Source organism: Onychostoma macrolepis, chromosome 10 (genome assembly GCF_012432095.1).
Source record: "Onychostoma macrolepis isolate SWU-2019 chromosome 10, ASM1243209v1, whole genome shotgun sequence".
Taxonomy (NCBI): Eukaryota; Metazoa; Chordata; class Actinopteri; order Cypriniformes; family Cyprinidae; genus Onychostoma; species Onychostoma macrolepis.
In genome coordinates this window covers 22,338,819-22,363,074 of record NC_081164.1, presented here as the reverse complement: position 1 = coordinate 22,363,074, position 24,256 = coordinate 22,338,819, and the positions used below count along the sequence as shown (strand labels likewise).

The following is a 24,256-nucleotide window of genomic DNA, read 5'->3' as shown; positions in this document are numbered from 1 at the left end:
ACAGGTTAAATTAATATAATGTAACTGCTGTCCAGAAGTTTGGGGTCAGTAAGATTTATTCATGTTTTTGAAAGAAGTCTCTTCTGCTCAATAAGGCTGCATTTATTTGATCAAACATACAGTAAAAACAGTAATATTGTGACTATTTTCTAATTTATTTTTTTATATATTGCTGTGATCAAAGCTGAACTTTCAGCATCAGTCTTTAGTGTCACACGATCCTTCAGAAATCAGTCTAATATGCTGATTTGCTGCTTAAGAAATATTTCTGATTATCAATATTGAAAACAGTTGTGCTGCTTCATATTTTTGTATAGAAACTGTGATGCATTTTTTTTCAGGATACTTTGATGAATAAGTGCAGAAGAACAGCATTTATTTTAAAATAGTATTTTAACTATTTAAAATGTAATTACTTTAACATTATAAATGTCTTTACTGACACTTTTGTCCAACCTTACTGTATGCATCCTTGATGAATAAAAGTATTAATTAAATTAAAATGTTTATATATAAAAAAAAATCTTACCGATACCAAAAATTTTAACAATAGTGGATTTAAATATATAAACATTTCGTTTTCCATATAAGAGAATCTTGAAGAAATATGAAAGACAATTTCATTTATATAGCCCTTTTATATATTGTTTTAAAATGTAATTATTTAATCAACATATACAGTTTTAAAGGAGCTTGAAAATTTTTCTCAGTGTGTTCACTACGCAAAAGAGTTTGTAAAATAAGTGTTTGATTCTAAATAATTGATCAACATTATATCAGCCACATTAAGTATCATATTAAGTAGATAAAAGCTTCTGCTAAATGACTGCTTACTAAGACCCACTGTAAAGCCAGAAGTATGTTATGTACTACAATAAATGAACCACCAGTTTCCTTCAAATGCACTGCATGCTAAAAGATGAACAGATTTGACTGGATGAGTATAGCTGTAGTGCAAAGTGATATGTTGCTCTGTTCCTGACATGAGTTAACAGTGCGGGGCCCTCGGGGGTCCGCTGACATTTCAGCACAGTCACTGCTGCACACGATGAAGGACTGAAGCAGAAAGCAGGTCTGACAAAGGCTACGTTCATGAGGTGTGAGACACGTCGCAGCAGCTGTTTCAAACCGGTGGGCCGTAGGTCTGTCCTGATGGGGTCACATGCTAAATGCAAATCATAAAATGCAACTAATAAATCATATAATCATGCATAGGTGGAATAGCAGTGTAAAACAACAGTTTGAGTTTAACAACATTTTGTTTACTTTTTTACAATAAACAATTACCAATCAATACTCTCCTGACCAGTTGAGATCCACAGAAGACAGAAAGATTTAGAGTAAATGGAGAAATCTATTTAGAATAGACACCCTAAAAACCAATACCAATATTTTTGTACTTTTTTAAGGTAAGACACCACAGGCAAAACCATAGTTTTTTCAGGCGCTGGTCAATTTTATTGTGCTTCGATGACACGTCTTATGGATGCTTGTTTCTACTGTGGAATAAAAAAAATTGAAAAACTTTTTAGCTCACAATTCTGATATTTTCTCCTGCAATTGCGTTTATATATCACAATTCTGACATTTTTCCTCAGAATTGTGGGTTTATATTTTGCAATTTCTCCTTTTTTTTCACAGAATTCTGTTAACATCTCAATTTATTTATTTTTTTTAAATCTCATAATTCTGACATTTCTCTCAATTATGTGTTTTTCTCACAATTTTGACTTTTCATCTTATAATGCTTCTAATTCTTGTAAGTCATAATTGTGAGATAAAAATAAACTTAACTTTTTTTTTTATTCTGTGGCTGAGACAAGCTTTCATATGTCTGTCTTCAGATTAGTGGAACGAAAACATCCAAAATACACATTTAAGTGTTTATTTTATTACACTTCATCTATTTGTGTGTGTGTATATATTTTACCACTTGCATATACCATTTTATTCATAACAATGTTCTGAAAGCTTTTACAGAGGAGTTTGTTCATATATTATTTGCCTGATATATATTTTAACATTTTATTTCCAAAAAATATGGTGAAAATGTCTTTTATCTGTCTGTTGACAGTATTTTCTGATTTATGGTGAGATAATCTTTTTATATAATATTACATTTTTAAAAATAGAAATCTAAAATCCCCTCGGCTAAATGTCAACAAAATGAAATAAGAATTTTGAACCTGGCTTTATCCAATGTTCAGATTCATGTTCTGGAATTATAAATGAATACTTATTTAATTAGATAATGCATCATTTGCAACATTGCAACAACATTTGAGCAAACCTCTAATACAAAGCAATTGATGAAAACGTATGGTGATATCTATTAGTTAAGATTTTCACCCTATTCATCTGTAATGTCTTACATCCTCCTTGCAAGATGCATCTCCATTATGACTGATAAATCACTTAAGGGCAGGACATCAGGAACAAAATAACAGGCTGGAAATGATGCAACGTAAACAAACCTGCGAGTGTTTGGAAACCCAGTGGCGCAGACGTTGAGCACCCTGTTGGTGGCGGCCCGGCGGATGAGGAACTCCTTGTCGTAGGATTTCTCAGGGTTTGTAAATCCTGAATGAGAGACAGTAGGAGATTTCTGTTAGATGAGGACGAGAAGGACTCCCCAGAGCTGTGTCACGACTCAACCAAGACCCGATGGGAGATCTGTTTCAGTGGCGAGGGCAGCTGTCCGACCCCATCAGTGTCTCTAACCTTGCGGGCTGCTGTGTCCAGCTGCGGCGGTGGCGATGGCGAAGGCGGACGCGGGGGACACGGCACAGCGGGAGCTATCGGGAGACTGACCTATGAGGACATGACCAGAGAAAACAAGTCACCTTATCATGGGAAATTAGATTTTCTTGTTTTGAAATATGAGTTTAATCAGGGAACATTCTCAGAACTTTGGACAACATTCTGGCAATGTTCTCTCAAAGGTACGAACAAACATTCTTTCAGTAACGTTAATAGAATGTTTGTTCAAATGTTCTCAATAGTTCAGCACAAAAACAGTCTTTATACAGAACATCCTTCATGGAACGTGTTCTAAAACGTTTTAGTTGGAAGTTTGTCAAACTTTTCTTTTTAAAATGTTACATTTCGGAATGTTCAGGGAACATTCAAAAGTAATGTTTGCAAAGTTATAAAATGGAATGTTCCTTTAACAAGACAACATTTCAAACATTTAAAAAACTGTACATTTTGAATGTTCAGAGAACATTCAGAAATATTGTTTTCATAACTTAATGGGAACATAAGCTAAACATTTTTAGAACATATTTTTGTTAACTGGGAATGTACTATGTAAACATATTCTTAAATCCTTTTTCCCAATCCATGCAGAGTGTTTATTGTCAATAAACTAATCCAACTTCATGAGGTGCATTTTGGGATGCTTTTTAAACAGTACTGAAGAAGTTAATTTGTCGAACTTTGATTTATGCTTTTTCTGCACTGTCCAGTCCAACTAATGCATTTTTAAAAAAAGAATGAAATAAAAATTTAATTATAAAAGAAAAAATATATTTTTTGTCATGATAAAATTCCAAAGATTATATTCCAGTTAAATGTGTCCAGACATTTGACTGGTAAAGTAAAGGTTAAGTATAAAAAACCCTGTTTAATTTGGTTTTAAAAATTATGAATTTGGTTTAGGAAACCTTGACTAACTTCAGCGAAAAACAAAATACTACTGAAGTGTACAGTATGTATAATTCATAACCCAATGCTTACAGTTTGCTAAAATAATCAATGAAAATATAAGATTGAGAAAGGCGGTACCTGCAGGTGGTCGGTAGCGGAGGTGTCGCGGGGTGGACGGTGAACGGCATGGAGACATGTCTCCCGAATCACTGGACGTGGGTGTCTCAGGAATGAACTTATCCAATGAAACTGACTCCAGTACAACTGTCAGGAACATCATACAACATTAGTCATGTATCTATCTATCTTCACTATCACACTATTGAACCTAGCCATAAAGTCTGCTTTTTCAAACACTTGGGGAAAAATGGGTCATTCTGAAGGGCACAGAGAATTCAAGCATGGTGCTGGGATAGGATGCCACCTTTGCAAAAGTCAGTTCTGTGGAGTTATGAATCACGTGATACTCTCCAAAATGGCGCCAGGGTGATGTGGAGGAGACAAATTGTTGAATAAAGTTGTTATTTTTGTTTTCTTTGTGCACAAAAAGTATTCTCATAGCTTCGTAAAATTACGGTTGAACCACTGAAGTCACATGGATTATTTTAACGATGTCCTTGCTATGTTTGTGGACCTTGATGGTGTTAGGATCCTTGCTGTCTATGGGAGGGGCAGAGAGCTTTTGAAATTCATCAAAATATCTTAATTTGTGCTCCAAAGGTGAATGAAGGTCTTACAGGTTTGGACAGAATTTTCATTTTTGGGTGAACTATCCGTTTAATATCCTAATGGTTTTTGGCATAAAAGAAAAATAAATAATTTTGACCCATACAATGTATTGTTGGCTATAGCTAAAAATATACCCGTGCTACTTATGACTGGTTTTGTGCTCCAGGGTCACACATGTGATTTTCTAACACATTCATCATCCATATCAAGTGAATTCGCAGCTGAACGTTGGAGGACCCAGAACGACACTCACCTCGTCGTATACTCCGTCGCAGCTTCCCACAGAAGGCGTCGATACGCGGCAGCTCCCCGCTCTCCTCTGGGGTGGAGGGGCTGAGCTCGGGGGAGCTGGGGCCCCGGCTGAGGTCCAGAGGGGCCCTGGTGCAGGTGGGTGGAGGGGAGGTGATGAGGGGGGTGTAGGGAGACGTTGGGCTGCTGGCCGCAGAAGAAGTGGCCGTCGACAGGTCCAGAGCTCCACCCTTACAGCTCACAGGAGAGCTGAGGGACAGCTTCCGCAAGTGGATGGGGGAAGAGGTGCGCGAGGGGATGGAGACGGGCGGAGGAGAGGAGAACTTGCGAGACAGACGGGGGGATTTGTTGTTCAGGTGCTCTCCGCTCCAGGGGCCTTGGTTTGTGGCGAAGAAAAGCTCGAGGGACCTAAGTCATCAGCATAAGATGGAAACAAGTGAATAAATGCTCCGCACAACCAGATCTGCCCTTACAAAAATATCTATCTATCTATCTATCTATCTATCTATCTATCTATCTATCATTCTGTCTATCCATCCATCCATCCATCTTTCATTCTGTCGTTCAGTCTATCCGTCCATCTATCTATCCATCCATCCATCCATCTATCTATCCATCTATCTATCGTTCTGTCTATCCATGAATCCATCCATCCATCCATTCATCCATCATTCTATCTATCGTTCTGTCTGTCTGTCCATCCATCCATCTATCTATGACCCTGCTTCACAATGGAAGTCATTTACATATGTAATTCTTAAAGGTACAGTAGCAAATACAATCTGCATAGCTCTACGGATCACAAAGACGGTGGGAAATGATCATGAAAAACTAAATTATGAAAACAAACCCGTTTAACTGATAATATAATATGGACATGAGAGAAAATAAAGTCCACAAACATGTTAAACAAAAAGAGACAGAGGGAGAGACGAGCGATGAGTTACTTGGACTGGTCCAGCGCAAGCCTTGTGATCTTCAGGCTGTAGTCTGGACAGATGGAGGTGATGGACAAACGGTCGGACGAATGATACTGAACCCTGCGAGTGACAGTGAGGGAGGAACAGGAGGATTGTGGGAAGCAGAGGATCAAGGGAACAGAGTGAGTTCTGTAGTCTGTATTCTAAAGACACAGATGAAGTCAAACCTTAAAAGGTTAGTTCACAAAAAAATTAAAATTAGCCTGTGTTTTACTCACCCTCGAAGCATCCTAGGTGTATGTGACTTTCTTCTTTCAGACGAATCCAATCGGCATAATATTAAAAACTGTCCTGGCCCCTCCAAGCCTTTCAATGGGGGTAAGCGGGTGTTTGTTGTCAACAGTTCAGAAGATGTGAAATAAAGTGCGCGTATCCGTAATAAAACGTCCCTCACATGGCTCCGGGGGGTGAATAAAGGCCTCCTGTAGTGAATCCATACATTTTTGTAAGATAAATATCCAAATTTCAAATGTAATAAACACTTTTTTCTCACTTCCGCTGACTGTGGTACACGGAAGCCGTTCCGGCGGATGACGTAGGACGTAGGCGTTGCGTGATTAGTGACGAGCACGGAGAGAGAACAAAACACAACGCCGGTCATGAATTAGAAGCACAAAACGAGGATTTGTAAAGAAAAATGTCGGAGGATTTCGATATGAGCCAAGAGGAAACTGGTTTTCCTTTGCTAAAGTAGCTCCTGCATTTCTCAGAGGTGCGCGCACGACGCCTACGTCCTACGTCATCTGCCTGGACGGTTTCCGTGTACCACAGTCAGTGGAAGTGAGAAAAAAGTGTTTATTACATTTGAAATTTGGATATTTATCTTACAAAACGTACGCATCAATTCGCTACAGGAGGCCTTTATTCACCCCCCGGAGCTGTGTGAGGCGTTTATTACGGATGCGGGCACTTTATTTCACATCTTCTGAACTGTTGACAAAAAACACCCGCTTACCCCCAATGAAAGGCTTGGAGGGGCCAGGACAATTTAATATAACTCTGATTGGATTCGTCTGAAAGCAGAAAGTCACATACACCTAGGATGCTTTGAGGGTGAGTAAAACACAGGCTAATTTTCATTTTTGGGAGAACTAACCCTTTAACATTTGTATGCATCTTTTAGTGTACTGTAAAAGTAATGGTGGTTTTGTGTATTATACAGATCAATAAAAATCCATAAAGAAAGAAAATCACTTAATCTGCATTTTACCTAATAATGTTTACATTTTAAACCTTTCTTGCACATATACTGGAGGATTAGATTTGCTTTTTTATTTTATTGCCTTCAGTTTGCATGTTTGAATTTGCAAATTTGTATTTCGACTGAAAACTGATTAAAGAAATCATTAAAAGATAAACTGAATATCCAAAAAGTTCTGTTCAAAAGTTTGTGAGCAGTAAGACTTATATATATGTGTGTGTGTGTGTGTGTGTGTGTGTATATAGTGAGAGAGAGAGAGAGAGAGCCTTGCGAAAGTATTCATACCCCTTCATTTGTTTTCACATTTTGTTATGTTGCTGCATTATGTTAAACTACTTTAAATTACTTTTATTTCCACATCAATGTACACTCCATACACCATACTAACAAAGCACAGACAGAACTGTCACAGAACAAATCACTTCGTAAATTTATTAAAAATAAAAAAATTGAAATAAGTACAGTACATTGCATAAGTATCCATACCCTTAACTAAATATTTAGCTGAAGCACCTTTACAGCCTCAAGTCTTTTTTTGTTTTATGCGACAAGCTTTGCTCATCAGCATTTGGAGACTACATGCTTCTGTGACCCTTCAATGAAGCAGATTTTTTTTCTGAACTCTTTCCCAGATGCGTGGCTTGATGCAAACCTGTTTCTGAGCTCTGTAGGCCGTTCTTTCGACCTCAGGGCTTGGTTTTTTTCTTGCTAATTACCTATAAGGCCCTGAATGGTTTCGCACCTCAGTATTTGAGTGAGCTCTAATCACATTATAGTCCTTCACGTCCGCTGCGATCTCAAAACTCTGGCCCTTTGATAATACCTAGAATGTCAAAATCAACTGCGGGTGGGAGATCGTTTTCCTATTTAGCGCCCAAACTCTGGAACAATCTACCTAACACTGTTCGGGAAGCAGACACACTCTGGCAGTTTAAATCTAGATTAAAGACCCATCTCTTTAACCTGGCTTACACATAATATACTATCGCATTTCTATAATTCAGATCCGTTAAAGGATTGTTAGGCTGCGTTAATTAGGTCAACTGGAACCAGGAACACTACCCAAAACACCCGATGTACTTGTTACATCATTAGAAGAATGGCATCTACGCTAATATTAGTCTGATTCTTTCTTATTCCGAGGTCACCGTAGCCACCCAATCCAGTCCGTATCCAGATCAGATGGTGGATCAGCACCTAGAGATGACCTCTACAGCCCTGAATGCCAGCGGAAACCAGGACAACTAGATGAGCCTCAGAGACTGATCCCCAGTGAAGACCCTGTCTCCTAGATGGCCATCGGGACAAACCACAGGAACCAGATGAGTCCTCTGCACAATCTGACTCTGCTGCAGCCTAGATTTAAACTGCTGATTTTGTCTGGCCAGAGGAGAATGACACTATTTCAACACACTATTTCCTCGTCTAAATACTGTAAAGCTGATGTAAAGCTACATCATTGTTCAATTATAATAATTATATTATAATTATATCATTGTTAAAAGCGCTATACAAATAATAGTGACTTGACTTGACTTTTTGCTCTAACCTATTTGCCACAAGTTAACTTCACTTGAAGTGTAGTAACATTTACAAGCAATATGAATGCTCCCGAGCTAAATTTCAATTGTCCCAGATAAGGGTATGAGTACTTATGCAACGGAATCATTTAAGCTTTTTATTTGTAATAAATTTGCAAAGAAGTATTTTTGCTTTGTCATTATGGTGTATGGAGTGTAGATTGATGTGAAAAAATTTAGGGTTATGAATACTTTCAAGGCATATATATATATATATATATATATATATATATATATATATATATATATATATATTTTTTTTTTTTTTTTTTCAATTGAATTTTTAATTTTCTGTTTTCAGCAGCCATTTCTCCAGTTTTAAATAAAAATGTAATTATTTGATAATTATAATTACTATTATTAGAAAACATTGTAAACACCTGTCATTTTTTATATGTTTAATGTATCTTTGCTGAGTAAAAGTACCAATTTCTCAAAAACAAAATCATAGAAATCCCAAGCCTTTGAACGGCAATATACTTACCTAAAATGAGCTTCAGATTAAGTGTATCACAATCATCACAATAATGACTGGCATTCAGACAAGGATGGAGAACATGTTTAAATGTGTGACAGTCAAACAAAACATTTAGATGAAAGCAATGATGAAATTAATCATTTTTGCACTTCCTTTGCACTGGAGAAAAAAAAAAAACTGCTAGAGTGACAGATACTCTAACCTGACAGGTATAGACGTGAAGGGTTTCTTGTAGATGTCAGCCAGTTTGTCCATCACAACAGCAGCGGTGGTGAAGATGCGGTAGGTGTGGAGGAAGGTGTTGAGGAAGTCGATGGACAGGAAGCGCAGGTCAGTCAGTCGTTCCAGGAGTCTCTCCACGCTGGCGTAACGGATCTGTGGCACCTTGCAGGAGTTCAGCGTCTTACTGAAGCAGATGTCTACATCGTCTTTATGCAGTCGGGCGTCAGACCTGCAGACATGAATAAGCAACATATAACTAATAACTATTTACAGTGAACACATCTGGACTAAGTCTGTGTCTGTCTGTAAACTAAAATTAAAACTAAAACTATTAAAACTATAAACTATTTACTTTTTTGTTAATTGGAATTGTGCTGAAATGAAATCTAAATATTAGATAAAAGTCTTAAAGTTAAATGGAATTTAGAAATAATATCTTGGCAGCTAACTGAAAAAATGTTTTAAAAACATTTTAAATACATAGATTTTTATTTTAAAACAAATAAAATATTTATATTTTATAATAAATATTTGTTTTGATATTATTTAATTTTAAATAAATAAACAATTGATTTAAAATAAATATGTATTTACTGCATTTAAATAAAAAATGTTAAAAATGTCTTTTAAATAATTAAAACAAAAATACATTTTACGTGTTTATTTTTATTTTGTGTGTGTGTCTATAAATGTAAATAAATATTAATTTAAAATGAAGCATATTTATGTTAAATACATACATTATTATTGTAAAATAAACAAAATATTTGTTTTAATAATAAAACATAAAGAAAATTAGAGATGAAATAAAGCTGAAGCACTACAATTGCTAAAAATAAATAAAACCAAAACAGATAAAACACTAATTTAAATGTCTAATTTAAAAATCCAAGTTATAATAAAATAACACTGGAGTGCTTGTGTTTTACTTGATCATGTGAGGTACGGTGACTTTGGAGTTGTCCTCAAACACGCTGGTCATCAAGCCATTGCAGCGAATGTTGTCAATGCACTAAATGGCATAAAAATAGAGAAAAGAAAAATAGAATGAAGCAACTTCACACTCACATTCTAGCAACTGTAACAGGAGTCGAAATGAACAAACTAGGGGTGCATAATATATCTGTAAACAATCATTATCAGCTAATATTAGCATGTTAAATTATCAGCATTCGTCTGATTAGGCTGATACTGATAACATATAATATAAGTGCTTATTTTTCCTACTCAAATTGTTTTAATAAGATGAAATTAAAGAGTTCATCTGAAGCACATACAATTATAGATAAATAAATAAACAAAAAGACCAAAACAGTTACCAGTATTAACCCAAAATTTGCATACCAGGTTATCCCTAGGGCAAAGTGTAAATAATAGAGAGTTCATACTAAAAATATTATGCAAAAACCTTACCGTAAAGTCAGAGAAACTATTTTTGGCAATGCAATGCAAATATAATGGAAACTTCTCACTCTTGTGCATTTCATGCATGTTGCTTTCTAGCTAGAAAACATGAACTTCAGCTCTTTGGGTTTGATTGAATCTCTACATTTCTGAGCTTGAATAAATTGTTTAATTCTTGTGCATGCATTATTGTTTCATATGAGCTGTGATATTCATAGAAAAAGCTGTCTGTAGTTTGTTCTACAGATACAAAAGGTCTGAATAAGCGAGGTGCATGTATTGTGTCGATTGTACCTGGCTCATGTCGCTGGTCCAGGCTGCTTTCTCCTGCCGAGACGGAGCAAGCAGAACGACTGAAAACGACGGACCATCAGCAGGTTCAACCACTATTTTAAACTCCAGATGGTTGAATCCCTGACCAGCAGCATTATCTGAGGAGATTGGAAATCAAAATTCACTCTATTTACTATATTGATAGTTAGCTTTGTGCTGGTATCACTAGGTTTAATGGTAGCAATAAAGTCGTATAGACGGCGTTTTTTTGGCGTCACACTTACAGTCTTCATCATTGGCGTCCAGCTCCTCGATAAGCGTACACTCGATCAGTGACAACTTGCCTCCCTGCTGTGGTTTTGAAGAAAGGCACTTTTATTATAGTTGTTTTATGCTTTTGCATGAAACAGTTAAAGTAAAAATTCACCCAGATGTCTGAACTGGTCTTTTCAACAAAGGTGAACAGTGACCGATACTGTATATAAAAAAGTGGGGTAGGAACAACATTGACGGTGATTAATTGATGAGAATATTTTAGGGTGAATGATTCCTTTAAGAAATTTAAATAATTTTGATTTCTTTAATTGCTGAGGTGTTGTTATTTTCAGGGTGACTCAATTCACTTTGAGAAGGTGCATATTTTTATTTCTGATTAATTTAAAATAAATAAATAATATTAATTTAAAACAATACACATTTATTAAAAATAATTTCTTCATTTTAAAATAATTAAAATACTTATATTTTGATCATATATATATATATATATATATATATATATATACACACACACACACACACACATTTAAATGAAGAATATAATAATTCCGAAAACAATTTAAAATAATAATAAAATGTTTATTTTAAAGCAATTTTATTCTTAAAGAAATATTGATTTTTAAAATAATTTTGAAATAAGAAAATATTGTTAATTTTAAATAAATAATGCAGATCTACTTTAAACATTAAAAAATATATAATTTAAAATAAAAAATAATATTTATATTTAATATTTTAAATAATACATATTTATTTAAAATTTTACATTACATTTTATTTTAGAATAAATACAATTATTTAAATAATAATTAAATGTAATATTTAAAATAAATTTATTGTATACAGTAAATTTATTTTAAATATTACAAAATAACATTTTGTGTGACCTATTCTTTTAAGAAACTCGAAGCATCACTGATTCTTTGTATTGCTGAGCTGTTATTATCTTCAGAGGGACTCGACTCACTTTGAGCAGGTGCAGTTTGCCACCCGAGGTGCGTGTGCAGATGAGGAAGTGTTTGGTGAACAGGAAACACTGGCGTTCAGCTTCTTTCCTGAGTGACAGCGAGCCCAGACGCACCTTACTCAGTTTACCCTTCTCCACGGAGGGCAGCTGAATCAGAGAGCCTACAGCACACACACACACACACACACACACACACATCAGCTCATTACCCAGAGGAAGGAGAACATTAAAGACAGTGTTTCAGGGAGAGAGGGCAGCGCTGTCTCATCCAGAGATGATTTTCTATGAGACAAGATGCATTAAAATGGCACATTAGATCTCATTAGAGCACATTTCACACCTTGCTGTCAGTGTGGAGCAGAGCTGAATGAGATCAGTGTATGGGTGGAGCAGAAACAATCACACACTCATATTCATACGAAACTACTAACTGACTCCAGTTAAGCTGGTCAACTTTTGTTTTAAATAGTGCTGTCATACAATTAATCGCAGTTAATCACATCCAAAAAAAGTTTTTGTTTACATAATATATGTGTGTGTACTGTGTATATTTATTATGTATATATAAATACACACACATGCATGTACATATTTAAGAAAATATGTTACGTTTATATATTAAATATATCTATATATGATATCATTTATATGAATATAAATATATACATGTAAATACATGTAATTATTTTCAATATATATGCTGTATGTGTGTGTATTTATATATATACATAATAATATACACAGTACACACACATATATTAAGTAAACAAAAACTTTTATTTTGGATGCGATTAATCGCGATTAATCGTTTGACAGTACTAGTTTTAAATAAAGAAACAATAATAATATACAACAAACAAATAATACATATGTGTCAGGGTTCTGTCACTTTGGTCTAGTGTTATTCATGGTTTTGTGACAGAGCCCTGACACTCCCGTCATGTCCTGTTTTTATGTGGGTGAGTGGCTTCGAGTGTGCTTGAGCCGTGCGCTCTTGTCTGCGTGCCTTGTTTCGTGTTGGAGCGTGGTGTTCGGATCCCGGCACTCATGTCTTGAGTTTCGGTGTCGTGTCGGGGTTCGGACACTCGCGATCCATGTTCTGTCTGGTTGTGTGAGCGTGCGGTCTCGAGTTCGCTCAGCCATGCGCTCTTTTGTCCGCGCATGTTGTGTTTTGAGTTGCACGCAGTTCGTGTTTTTATCGGCTGTGTGCATTCATGTTATGTCTTGTGCTGTGTGGCATGCAGCTTGTGTTTTTCACTGGCTGTGTGCTTTCATGTCGTCATGTCTTGCGTGAACGAGTATTCTCATTAGCTGCGTGTTCGTGTCCTGTTTAGCACATGGCTGGTGATTTGTATTATTGGCCATGTGCTTGTATTTTTGTTTTGTGTGAGCACATGGCTTTTGTCTTAGTTTTATGTGTGCCATGTGCTCTCATGTCAATTGTCTTGACCCCACCCGTCTTGTTTCCTGATTATTGGTTAATTTGCCCCACCTGTTTTCCTCGTTATCCTCCTAATTTGCTCATTTTATAATCTTCTTGTGTTTGCAGTCCTGTGCCAGTTCGTCATCAACATTCCCGTTGAATGTTGTTTGTTACTGCCCTGCCTTCTCTTGCTGCCAGCTGTCCTGTTTTTCCCCTACGGGGTAGTTTTGGTTTGTTTTGTTTATTTTTATTATCAATAAAAAGCCCATTCTCCTGCAACACTGAGTCCTCGCCTCATCCCTTCACCCCAACCCTGACACATATGTATTTTAAATAAATAAATTTTTATTTCAACACAAATAACATATTATTTTTGTTTGCTTGTAAATATGATTTTATATTTGTCACTTAAAGAAATAATATTAATTTTAAAACAATTAAAACTTATTTGTATCATATATAAAAATAATATATATTTATATTAAATAGTTTTAGTTCTTAATTAAAATTTTTGTTTGTAATAAATATTTTTACAAACAAATATTAATTAAAAATGACTATAAATAAAGAAATAATGTTAATTAAAATAAATATCTTATTTTAAAGCAAAAAGTTTTGATTAAATAAAATATTAGTTTCATTTTGTATAATACATTTATATAATGTATTATATAATTTTTTTGCATTTTAAATTAAAAATGATCAGAATTTATAACAAAAACTATTCATTGTAAAGAAATAAATTTGAATTAAATAAAAAAAAATTTAAAAAAACAATGTTTAACATTTAAAAAGAGAACTAATGCATATTTGTAGGTACATTTAAAAGTGAACATCTGACCCATAAAAATGATTTTCCTTGCCGTAACATGATAGGTCAGAAATCAGTAATATTTAATCATTTAAATAAATCAAACCATCAAATAAATATAACAAACAAACAAAAATAGCTACTGTGGATCAGCTTGTAGAAAATGGCACTAGCAATGTGAAGTATTGGGGTAGAAAATAATTTGAAGAGGAAGTGTCCTGCAATCAAACACCCTGCTGCTCCATTCATGTGACTGTAATGAACTGTGTGTCTCACCCTGCCGTACAAACGTCTGACTGGTGTCCAGCAGAATATCACAGCCCTCCACGATCATTCGCTCGATCGCCAGATTCTTACGAATGTTTTCTGTGTCACTCACTTCATCGTGCATCATTCTGAGATTAAACACACAAACACACAGCTGTATCATCCCATAAATGGATTTGAAGTGTATTTTAAGGAGTTTGGAAGAATGCTAGTCAATTGAAATGTGAATTGGACTATATTCAGCCATGACATAAACTAGGCTTGTGAGAAAGTGTGATCAATGCCTTGGTCACGTGAATGTTAATAATACAATTCAAAAGCCTTGTTTGCATTTAAATCATCACTTTTTCCATAGAGGAAGCACTTACACTAATGGGGCTGTTTGATATGAGAGTTTCATCTTAGAATAACCATGTGTTTAGTGGATACAATCTGATATAATTTCACAGAAGTGTATGGCATCTTACTGCTTTCACTAGGATGATTTTAAAAGTTGGTAAAGAAATAAGAGAGAATACAGCAATTAAAAATAAATAATTAGTACATATGCATTTTAAATAATTTTTTTATTTTATTTTAAAACAAATAAAAGATTTATGTTTTTATACTAAATATATATTTTTCAAAATAAATTATATAATTTTTAAAATCATATTAATAAATTAATTATACAAATGTATTTTAAAATATTATTTTTATTTTTATAATTTTGATTGAAACAGAAAACGTAAATATCAAATTTAGAATCTTCGCTCTTAAAAATAAAGGTTCCAATTAGAACAAACAATGTTTTTACATTCTGAATCAATAAAAGAATGGTATGAACAACTTTGAATTCTCTAGTTCTTTGTTATACTCTCTATGTTCTGGTGCTTTATAGCCAAAATACTGGTCTGAAGGCTTTTCGAAGCCTTTTTTTAGCTTTCACTCACTTGGACAGTTCCTCAAGTTTGGATTTGGCAAATTCCAGACTCTTGCGCTCCACATGTTCATGAGGCGTATGGGCGAGGAGCTCGTGAAGGGTGATGATGTACCGCGGGATCTAATAGTAACAATTTAAATACACAATTACTCATTTTGACACAATGGACCACAGTGAAATGAAATGCAATATGCAGTATGCTAGTGTTACTATCGGTTATTCTCACACTCATCACTCAAAGGTCAGAGATCAGCGGTTCACCTGAAACATGGGGTAGGTGAGGAAGGTTTCCAGCATTCGGCCCTCACAGGCGGCGTTTGCTTCATACTGCTTCAGAAGCTTGTCAAAGTCCCGGTTCTGTTTACAGTTCGCCAGAACCTGCAAACTGTACTGATGGTTTCGCACAAACTCCTGATAAATGTTCAGCATCGGCAGCAAGATGTCGAAGAGATCGGCTGAAACGTCACAGTACGGTTTTGCATCATGTTTATGTGAACATTGTTAGACAAAATTATGATATGTAAGTGGTCATGAGCATTAGAAGTCAATAACACACTTGTCTCTGCAAAATTATTTATATATTTTCTATTCTGGCTTGTGTAGATTACTAGATGTTATTATGATGTTCATTTTTACTCTATGTGTGGAGAGTAAAAAAGCATTTCACTGCATGTATGACATATAAATAAACTCACCTAACACTAAGGTTGGCCAGTTGGCTATCCGAGCCTTCAAGCCTTGATGGAATATCTCATGGAGAAACATTATCGTCTCACTTACAAATAAAGAAAAAATGAGAAATGCATGGAGCATCAATTTCTGATACTTAAAAACAGATATTATACTTTCAAAAAGAGTTGCATATAGTTGCATATTGTAAAAAGATGATAGTTGCATATTTTAAACATTTATTGGTGGTGTCTGAATAAAAGTAATTTTTTCTTGATCAACAGCCTGACAAAATAAAAAATAAAAAACTGAAATACTGTATAAAGCTTGTTTCTACCATGGAATAAAAAACTAAAAGTGATTCATAACTAAAGTAATTGTGACTTGTATCTCAAAATTCTGACTTTTATATTACAACTGTAATTCAACTGAGTTCATATAAAAAAAATTGCAAGATAAAAAATTGTGAGAAAAATCGTTGCAATCACTGTTTTCATAATTTATTCTGTGATGGAAAAAAACAAATCGCAGATAAAAATAATGTCAAGATATAAACTCGCAATTATAAAAAGAAAAGTCAGAATTGTGAGATAAAAGTCCCAATTAATTTTTTTATTTTTTATTCAGTGAGATAAAAAAAAAAAAAAAAAAAAGTCAGAATTGTGAAAAAATAATTCTCAATTACCATTTACATTTTTTAATTCCCTGGTGGAAACAAAAAAAGAAAAATGCAAATTATAATTCCAAGACAAAAATCCGAATTGCAAGATATAAACTCATAATTCTGAGAAAAATTCATAATTGTGAGATATAAATTCAGAACTGCAAGGTATAATCTTGCAATTGCAAGAAAAAAGTCACAATTACCTTTTTAATTTGTTATTTTGTAGTGGAAACAAAAAATCAGAATATTAAGACATCAGTTCAGAAAAACAAGTCAGAATTGTAAGATACAAACTCAGAACTGTGATTTATAAACTGGCAATTGCAAAAAAAAAAAAAAAGTCAGAATTTGTGAGATAAAAAGTCACAGTTACTTTTTAATTTTTTATTCAGAGGTGGAAACAGGCTTCCACAGTATTCCTCCGAGTTGACCATCAGAACATGAATTATACCTATTAAGGAAGATGCTGCTGACATCGTCATGACTAATGGGGGGTTTTTTGGAGCTGGCCGCCATCCTGAGCGGCCGTAGGAAGCAGTTGACCAGAATGGAGAGCTGGAGCACATACTCCGTCTCGGCCTCCACCATGTTAAAGACTATCTGGTTTCTCTTTCTCATGCTTTCGGCGTGAGGTGAGCAGATGTAGTCCTGCACGATGATCTTCCACTTCCTCCTGCACAGCCAACCACGCATGAAGCTTTGCACCTGCGAGAAAACACGCAATGGAGACGCCCAAATGACTGCACTTACACTAGACACAATAGCAAACATTACTGTGTAAATGAGGTGGATTTATAATTGTGAACAAATGTACAATCCAAATGTAGACAATCATATACCTTCTTGATTTTCTTGATATCTGGATCTTCTTCCTCTTGATTGGACTCATAGGGCAACATTCCCTCTTTTGTTTTATTCAGAACGACAATCTAAAACACAGTTAACACAGTTTATATAGACATAGCAGGGTTGCCATGGTTTTCTTGTACAATTGGGCTTTAGAAAAATGTTGAAAATGCTTTTGCTGGAAATTTATATTTTTTGGGGACTCCTTTTATAATGCACCACGGCCACCAAAAAGGTTTATTTGCAGACAAAAAACTATGAAGATCTTTTTACTAATGTGCATTGATCCTTTCCTGTTAATACCTGGCAACCAAAGGACCACTGAAAGAGCATAGAGAGACGGTGTGGACATGTTTGCTGTCATGTCACAAACAAAAGGTTGCATGAGTGTATATATATATATATATATATATATATACACATATATATTCAGTAACTTAAGAGGTATAGAGTACAGTAAACAATAAATATGCAAATACTACATATAAACTAGTCTAGCTAAAATCATTCAAATGTAAAAAAAAAAAAAAAACCTTAACATTTTATTTTAAGTCCATTTATAGGAATCCAGCAGCTGTCGACTGTGACTGGATGCTTAAAAACAAGTTTAGTTTATATTCATTTACGGTTGGTTTTGGGCTGGATGCTTTTCTGAGAATAAAAAAATAAAAAGGTAAATGCAATTTTTTTTATTGCACAATTCTGACTTTTTTCCCTTGCATTTTCAAGTTTATACCTCACAATTCTGAGTAAAAAAAAAAAAAAAACTGCGAGACTATCTTACAGACAGAGTTGTATGCATAGCTATGTCAATATAACATGCTGTGACAGTGTTATTATTATTCATAGCTCACATTTTATGCAATTTATCATGCAAAATGCTTAAAAAAAAAATTGTAAACTTTAATAAAAGAGAGTAACTAGTCTAGATAAAATCATCCAAATAAAACAGAAAAAAGAAAAGAAAATATTTATCAAAACATCTGTCAACTGTGATTGGACGCTGGAAAATTTGGGCGTTTTCATTCCTAATGTGTGGGTTTTGAAGTGTACATTTTTCTGTGACCTGGTAACCCTGGACAGAACTGATGAAGATGAACTGACCTCTGCCTTCAGTCTCTCGATCTCTGTATCCTGGTCTTCCAGTTGTGTCCGCAGCTGATTTGCTGCCACCTTTTCCGTCTCCATGATCTGCACCAGATGGATGTATTTCTGCATGAGAACTTCCCGCTCGATGATGAGGTCTGAATAACTGCCAGCGACAGCAAAAGAACAAAGATGGTTAGAAACATTTACAAAGAGAAACTCTGAGTGCTAAATAAATCAATGAGCCACTCATACTGTGCCACTTAATTGCAATGCAAAGCCAAACCTATAGGAAGTCTTTTCACTTAAAAAATGTATAAGCCTATTTATTTTGCTATCCTAACTATGCATGCTTACAGTATACATTCTGCATTATTTTCTCATCCATCATAACTGACCTGCAGCTCACCAGTGATGTAGAGTGAAAGATCTGTGTGAAATGTGTGATGCTTGCTTTCCTACCTCATAACAATTCCATCATAACTACAGTACATGCTGCTAAGCCAGTTTAGTAAAGGCCCCACTGAGGTCCTGATATATTAACCACATGGCAAAACTCTGACGTAAATGTCAAAACATACTTTTCAATAAGATTTTCAATTGAAAACAATGCAATGAGAAGCATTTTCAGTGGTGCATGCATCATTTCTACATATTTAGCTATAGCTGTTAGGATGTATGGTCTTGGTTTTATTTGAAACACAATCCAGAAAAAAAAACAATGAAGTTCTTAAGTTATCTTTAGTTTAAGTATTAACTTAGTCTCAGATGTTTCTCCTAAAATTCATTTGGAGGAATAAAAACAGGCATAAATTAGACCATTTTTGACATACAGTATGAGTGTAGTGCTATAAATTAAAATGGATAGCAGCTCAGAAAATTTGGTCAATTGTTTCATATCAAGATCTTTGACTTTTGATTATAAACATAGAATTTAGTTGATATTTGTAATAAGATTTCATTTCTATATAATAGGTTTTAAATGTATTCATTATATATATATATATATATATATATATATATATGCTTTAACTATAATTTATAAGTTTTCACTTTAATTTTAGTTAAAAGTTTTAGTAATTTTTTGTCATTTTTTGTTGTGTGTTTTTGTCAGTTTTTTTTAAAAATATGTCTGTATAGTTTTTGTTAATTTTATTTCTTAATTTCAGGTATAGTTATTTTAGTACTTTAAACTAAATTAAATTGAGAAATTAGCAGAAATAAAATAAGTTTAAGGTTTTTTTGTATTTTATTTTATCAGTTAACCAATATTTTAAGTAACAGAAATTTTTCTTCAATTTAAACAAAACTGATAAATTAGAGGAAATAAAACAAAATCTTTCTTTCTTTTCTCTTTCTTTCTTTCTTTCTTTCTGTTAACAGTTATTCCAAGTAAGAAATGAAAATAGTATAATTTTCATAATATAATAATATAATTTTTTATAGTTTTCGTTAACTATAATAACCCTGGTGTGGGATTGCTGAGGTCTTTTTTCTTCTGAAAAGCAGGAGACTTCAGCAAAAGTCTTCATTTGCGTTGCTATATAGAAGAAACAACTGATTTTTCTTTCCTACAGAAAGGTTGTTACATGACAAGCTAACCAGCTCAGCAAAACCACATTATGTTCTCCAAAGATGTTGAGTGTTCTGTCGTTTTATTGTACCTGGCCTGTTGAATGGCCTCCACCCACTCATTACAATCAGCATCCTCTTCTGTCCGCAGCTCCAGAGGTTTCTGCCCATCATGGCCGAAAATCACCAGGAAGTAATACTGAAAAAGATGAGAGTGGAAGCCACAAATAAGCATTCAGTATTCATAGTGCATTTGGCAGCATTTGGTGAGCAGCATTAATATAGTTCTGACCTAAATAGAGACGCTTCCAGCAGCCACTAGCATGAACTTGCATGCACTTGTTAAATGGAAATGACAGTAGACGTGTTACTGAGTAATTTTGCCTTAAATCATGAAGCAGCATGTGAAACAGCCAATCAAAAGAAGATAATATAATAAAACACCAAGCGCGTCGCCAACACACAGTGGAAAAAAATATGAATAGATTATACTGTATCTCAAAGGGGAAAAAAAGTGAAAAATAAATCAATAAATATATATATTAGTGCTGTGTGTGTGTATTTATATATATACATAATAAATATACACGGTACACATACATATATTATGTAAACAAAACTTTTATTTTGGATGCGATTAATCATTTGACAGCATATACACTGTATATATATATATATATATATAAATAACGCTCATGTTGTGTTTTGGTTATTTTGACTTTGATTTTCTTCTTCCCCTAGTTAATGTCATCACCAGAGCTGGGTAGATTACTTACGAATTGTAGTCCATTACTGGTTACTTGATGAAAACTGTACTGTAATCAAGGTTACTCATTTTAGGTATTGTAATTGAACTACTTTTCAGATTACTTTTATAAAACTTGTTTTAAACGTACATTAAACATACAATATTCATATAAAAAAGCAAAGAAAAAGAAAACATATTCCATTTTTTTATATCAACATCATAAAATGCATTAAACTTTACATTACCCCAGGGTTTGCCAAACTGGGCTCAATGCAAGAGTGTCTTCAGTGGGTTTGTGAGTTGATAAAAAGCTAATCAATTACATCTTAAAAATGTACAATAAAAATCATTTAAATCCTTGAACACTAAATATAAATATTTTACTTGTTTACATACATATCAGTGTGACCATTAACTGACATTAGAGAACTGCAAACTAAACTATTTGAAATATGAAGTTCCTCAGAGATATTCCAAGTCTTCCAGGTTTGAAATGTTTTCGTCCAGACTTCCATTATGAATAATTCAATGCTATTGTGTGAATAATATTTCATCATGTAATCCATAAAAAGTAACTATAATCAGATTATGAGCATTTTAAAATGTAATATGCTCTAATTACAAGTACTTAAATTTTGGAATCTGATTACATAATCCAGATTATTTTTATTTATTTATTTTTTTGAGATACCCCTTTGTTATACTTGTTGTGTGACTGGCCTACAAAATACAAACAATGGCTTATAAATTTGTCTTTATGCTATATTATTACCAAAACATTGTATTCAATCTTTTGGTTAACGTATTTACGATCAATTAATGCAGGTTTTGTACTTATTTTTGAAACTGCTTGATGATCTTACGCAGCTCGGTTTTTGAGTGAATATTGCCAAAATTACCGACAAATAATGCTTTTTTTCCACTGAAAAGCTGATGCATTAGCTCAGATCAATAAGGCCTATGACCAATCAGTTTCAAAAAGAATCCATGATTTCAGCATAATGAGAGTTCAGCAGAAACACTAAATTAGGATTTTCACTACAGATTTAATTTTCTGATGTATATTCACTTGATTATGGATAGAAATATGACCTGGACACGCTCTTGACAGGTTCACCCTCAAATAAGTGATGGAGCGAAAGAGCCAGAAAACTGTGAGTGTGTTTTATAGGATGTAGGCTTAAGGGCTCGTTTGTGTTCTCATGATGCACGGCTGGTGTGTGTGTGTGGTTATGTAACCGGCAGAGCTTCTCCTCTGTCTTTAATGCGCTGTCCTGAGCCTCAGGCCTTGTTTAAACCGAGAGATAACAATAGACACGGCCGGCCCACAAATACATCGGATTCTGTTTCACTTTCACCGACCCACAGAACTATCATCTCCCACTGAATGCCATAAAATCAGCTTTATGCTGACAGGTCAGAATTCATACTCATATCTGACTCATTTGCATCATTTTTGCTAGCAGCTCTAGATGCGTGTTTTCTTGGGTCACGCACATAAACGCACACAGATTGTTCTTCCGAAGTCATACACTGTAGACTTTCATTCAGATAACCCCGTCTGAGAGAAACACGCTGCCAGAAGGGCTACTATTCTTAGACGGGAACCCAAAACTGTGTTGCACATGTGTGAGGCCCATTTACGGTCAGCAGAGCTCACGAAACCGCAAGAATCACGGGATACGCTTCTTCCAGACGGACTACATCTGTAAGAATCCAGAAAAAATGACAAAATCAACATGCAATGGCATTTATGCTGTAAGAACAGTTCAAATTTAAAAATGTAAATAGCTAATATTAAAAAAAATCATATTTTTTAAGGGCAGAAATGAACTTATTTCAAAAAACAAAAACATACTTAATTTTTTAATTCATATGATTTAAAAACAGGCATGAATGAACGTTTTCCACTGGGAATTGTAACAGTTTGGTTTTATAGTTGTAACATATTTTTTTTTATTTGGATTTTATTTTATTTTCAATGCGATTAAGAATCAAATCATTACATTATACTACTGAAACAAAATAAATGAATAATGAATATTAAAATAACTTTATACTATATTTAAAATACTTCTAATATATTTGAATAAAAACTTAAAATATATAAATCATTCAGATATAAATGTACACTACTTCACTGTACACTAAATTTATTTTATTTTATTTTGCAAACCATAACAGATTTTTGAATACAAATTTCAAAAGAACAGCATTTCATTGTTTTCAACATTGATAATAATAATAATGTGACACTGAAGACTGGAGTAATGATGCTGAAAAATCAGCTTTGATCACAGCACATAATTTATATTAGCTATATTTTAAAATATATACACACAGAAAACAGTTATTTTAATTAGTAATAATATTTCACAATATTACTGTTTTTACTGTTTCCAATAAATGCAGCCTTGGTGAGCAGAAGAGAGTTCTTTCAAAACATTAAAAAAAAGAAATCTCACCAACCCCAAACTTTTGAACATATAAAGTGCAAGCAGACTGAATTTCTCATTTCATTTGCAGTTTTTAAAGATAGTAAATGATCTAAAACAATAAACAGGGTAAGCTTAAATATTAATGTAGACTTTAAAGGGAAAAGAACTCAAAGTCGGCTGACGCAGTAGGAAGCTGGTGATGTATAAGTGCTGCAAGCATAATAATACAGTGGCACTTCAACATGACATCAAACCTGATTTCCATGGTAACACAAGTCATTGGCACGCTGGTGGTTGTGTCAAGCATATTTCATTTGCATCTGAATCTTTATCATGTACGTTCAAAGAGGGAGATGAATGTACTGCTGCATGGCCGAGACTGGAGCGAGAGGAAATATCGGTCAATCGGATAATGCAGTTATGAGCACTTTGAATCACAATAACTCAAACTGGATTAGCTTATATCAAAAACTATCACATTAAAAACGTTACCATAATTCATTCTAATTTTATTCTAAAATAAAAGCAGGCGTTACACGCAGAAGACATTTTTTCCATCAATAAACGACTGCTTTATAAATACGCAGGTTAGTTTGCATATCATAAAAGCTTGTTTAATTGAGTTGGCCCAGAAATCAAAGTGCAATCAGCATTTGCTTTTAAATGCTGTTGAAGTACTTTGAAGCTCTCTGATGCTTCACGCTGTTTGATGCGTCTGCAACGAACACCAGCAAATGCAAACAGGATCAACTTCAACATACAACAATATTTTTATCAGTAATACCAAATTTTGGTAGACT

General features: G+C 34.1%; 1 protein-coding gene across 1 annotated transcript in view; it reads right to left on the bottom strand.

Moving 5' to 3' along the window:
• The window catches only part of rasgrf2a (Ras protein-specific guanine nucleotide-releasing factor 2a), a 41,858-nt gene that overhangs the window by 13,009 nt on the left and 4,593 nt on the right, over nt 1-24,256 (bottom strand). The window contains 18 exon segments of the mRNA XM_058790344.1: nt 2,475-2,506; nt 2,509-2,580; nt 2,722-2,811; nt 3,787-3,912; nt 4,631-5,034; nt 9,068-9,316; nt 10,017-10,099; nt 10,786-10,922; nt 11,049-11,115; nt 12,011-12,171; nt 14,521-14,639; nt 15,444-15,553; nt 15,695-15,888; nt 16,129-16,208; nt 17,218-17,471; nt 17,606-17,695; nt 18,717-18,864; nt 20,363-20,469. Of these exon segments, the coding sequence (XP_058646327.1) occupies nt 2,475-2,506; nt 2,509-2,580; nt 2,722-2,811; nt 3,787-3,912; nt 4,631-5,034; nt 9,068-9,316; nt 10,017-10,099; nt 10,786-10,922; nt 11,049-11,115; nt 12,011-12,171; nt 14,521-14,639; nt 15,444-15,553; nt 15,695-15,888; nt 16,129-16,208; nt 17,218-17,471; nt 17,606-17,695; nt 18,717-18,864; nt 20,363-20,469 (2,523 nt within the window).